General features: G+C 38.2%; 1 protein-coding gene across 1 annotated transcript; it reads left to right on the top strand.

Annotated features, from left to right (window-relative positions):
• Nucleotides 1–1,864: 1,864 nt before the first annotated feature.
• LOC115761497 lies at nucleotides 1,865–2,445 on the top strand. Its single transcript, XM_030703265.1, has 3 exons — nucleotides 1,865–1,958; nucleotides 2,046–2,203; nucleotides 2,383–2,445. Exons 1-3 carry the CDS (start codon nucleotides 1,865–1,867, stop codon nucleotides 2,443–2,445), a joined length of 315 nt encoding a protein of 104 aa, XP_030559125.1.
• Nucleotides 2,446–2,937: the final 492 nt, after the last annotated feature.

Here is a 2,937-nt window from a genome sequence, read left to right as displayed (position 1 = left end):
TAAATATCGTACTTAAACGTTTACATATGTGAGTGCGTACGGACATTTAAAGGGGGAATAGGCTGGGTGCGAGGATGATCTGAGTAGCATGGCCAAGTTAGCTTAAGCAGGCTGGAATTTGTTTCTTTTTTATTTGTTATTATTGGGGCCATTCGCTGCGGTGGGGAATTTAATGATGTGCGGGTTTTATGAGCAAGCAATGCTTCTTTCACCACTTGACTGTATTTTGCAATGTAGTTGATAATGGTTCAATGTCCATTAAATCAGTCAACATTTCGTCAATATCCACGTTATGGCCAGTGTACGAAGAAAGTTACGGGCTGGCATGGGTGTTAAAAACAGTTTAAATTCAATTTAAATTTGGAAAAAGGCAATCAAAAGTTGCGCAGTTAAATCGAAACGATGGCTTACAAGCAAATATATTCTTTGTTAAAAATAATATTCATATAATATATTATTTATTAAATTATGCGAATTTAGATATATATTAGTAGACTGTGAAATGTCTCCGTGATGTCCAATGAAATTGAGCCAAGTTCTCCCCACAGTTCATATTTTTATTTCTTTAAGCCATATTTGCGATATCCACTCTCCAAGTATGGTCGTAGTAAAAGCATCCCAGTCGCACATTTGCCTGGGATTTTCAGTCTGAATATTGACATAATGTTACGGGGCCAAACTTTAAACTTGCCAATAATAACGGAAACGATACTGCCAAACTTCATGCGCACCTTTTTGAGCGCATGGAAATTGCACAGCTTTTCAAAACGGCCGCCAAGCTCATAACGAGCAATATCTTTTTATTGGTTTTGCATGTGCCAGAAACCCCTTAGGCAGCTCAAAATAAATTTACATTTTTATTAAAATTATACAAACGAAACTACGTCCAAGCACACACACACACACATGGAAAGTAGAAACGTTTAAAAGCGTGCTTCAGTCAAAATTGAATATAGTCCTGATTAAGTTATTTTACTCATTAGTAGAAATGCAATGCAAAAGCACAAATATCAGTCACTTTATTTAGTTACACTCATTGATTAATTCGAATAATATAACGATCGTTGGCTTTTAAATTGATTGTGTGCTTGGCACAAGTTTTAGTTTTCATTTAATATTTAATGTTGGTTTGTTTTGAAGCAAATGGATGTTGCGGAGTGGAATTAGGGAATTTGAAGTTGATATAATTTTTAATTTAATTGGCGGCAATGTATTCAAAATGTTCTTAATATATAGACAGTTGTTAGGCCAATTTTATCAACAAATACATATATCGCGGGCAGGCAACAAAGACGACAACGAGTCAGCTGCTACTTTCCACACGCTTTGAATTCATTTTCAACTTTGCAATAAATCTACATAGATGTATAATAAATATCCATTTGCCATTGCCTTTGCAACAAAACAACCACCCAGCCCGCCAAAAGCAGGGCTCCAGGGTGTTCAAACTGAAAGCAAAGCATGGGTTCATACTGGTGTGCGCCGGCTAAAACATGTGTTTATGGCTGCCACAGCTATAGCTTATGTGTACAGTTCATATTAGCTGTGTGTGCGTGTGTGTGTGGGTGTGTGTGCATGTGCCTTTGTTTACATATTATGTACATATTTTTTTGGCCTCTTGTTTTGCACGCCGCTGATAAGCGCTGCCTCCGCTCGGTAGCTGAGTCGCTCGGTCGCGCTTATCAAAAGTTGCCCAAGCGCCCAAGCTGTTTACTTGAGCAACAATCTGTTGCCCAGCTTCGGTTTCCGCAACAGTCTGTGTCTTGTGGCCGCTTAAAGCGCATAAGACCTTAACGCGACTTTAATACATCATCAGCGGGCTGCTGGCTGCTGGCGGCGGCTGTTTTTGAATTTCAAATTCAAAATGCGGCGCACATTTCGATTGATTTTCTTCTTCTACTACTATTGCTGCTGTTGCTGTTGGCTCGTCATCTTGTTGCCAACTTTCTGCCACACACGTAAGCCAGCCATTGATTATGGCTAACACACACACACACACATACACAGTTATACTTAGATATTTTTCTATCTATATCTGCCGACAGAACCCAGCTGCCAAACACCCGACAAAAACGTTGGCCAATGTGTGCACTTTAGCGCTTGCCGTTTTGTACTGCGCCAATATGCCATGTACAAGGAACACATGCCGCCTCACATAATGCGCTTTCTGCAAAGATCACGCTGCAGGCCCAAAGTTGATGGCGTAAGTTGCAGGAGCCATTAGCCAGACAGTCGCATACGCTTTATACGTGGTATAAAACTGTCTGGCAACAATAACAATCTTATGATGCCAATACTAATGAAATTTTTTTACATACATATATATGTTGTACATCGGCAACATCAACAACAAACAACAATCGACCACAAACGACAACAAAGTATCATTTGTGCTGCGAACTAAAAGATGTGATTCCTGCGAATGCCAACTCAAAGCTGAAATGAATCTGAATCTGGCCAGAGGAACTTCAAAGCACATCTGTGTATAATATATCACTTAAATATGTATCTAATTGTGTGTGTGTGTGTGTGTGTGTGCGCGCGCGCTTTGATCTGCATAATTTTCACTGTCTGATGGTTTAAAGCACGGCCAAAAAAGTTTACGTGGATGCCACATCGTATGTAATTATAATGTGAACTCATTTCTATGTACTTAGTGCCTCGCCGTCTCTTCAACAGCCGACAGCTGTCAGGGCAACAAAATTTGAATATGAATATGATATTTTTCACTTTCCAGCAATCAAAAAAAAAATAATAATAAAATAAATAAAAAAATAAAAGTTTATTAAAAACTTAACATTTAACAAGCCCTGACAGTTGCTTGAAAAATATTACAAACGGAATTTATATCAAATTTTTGTATTTATGCCTTTTTTGCATAAACACAGAAATGCTTTTTACCAAGAATTTCGCTATAAAAACGTTGTGTTATATTTA

The sequence above is a fragment of the Drosophila novamexicana genome, unplaced genomic scaffold, assembly GCF_003285875.2.
Source record: "Drosophila novamexicana strain 15010-1031.04,08,12 unplaced genomic scaffold, DnovRS2.1 tig00000485-arrow-pilon, whole genome shotgun sequence".
NCBI classification, from domain to species: Eukaryota; Metazoa; Arthropoda; class Insecta; order Diptera; family Drosophilidae; genus Drosophila; species Drosophila novamexicana.
Note: the sequence above shows the minus strand (reverse complement) of the source record. Positions and strands in the feature narration are given on the sequence as shown.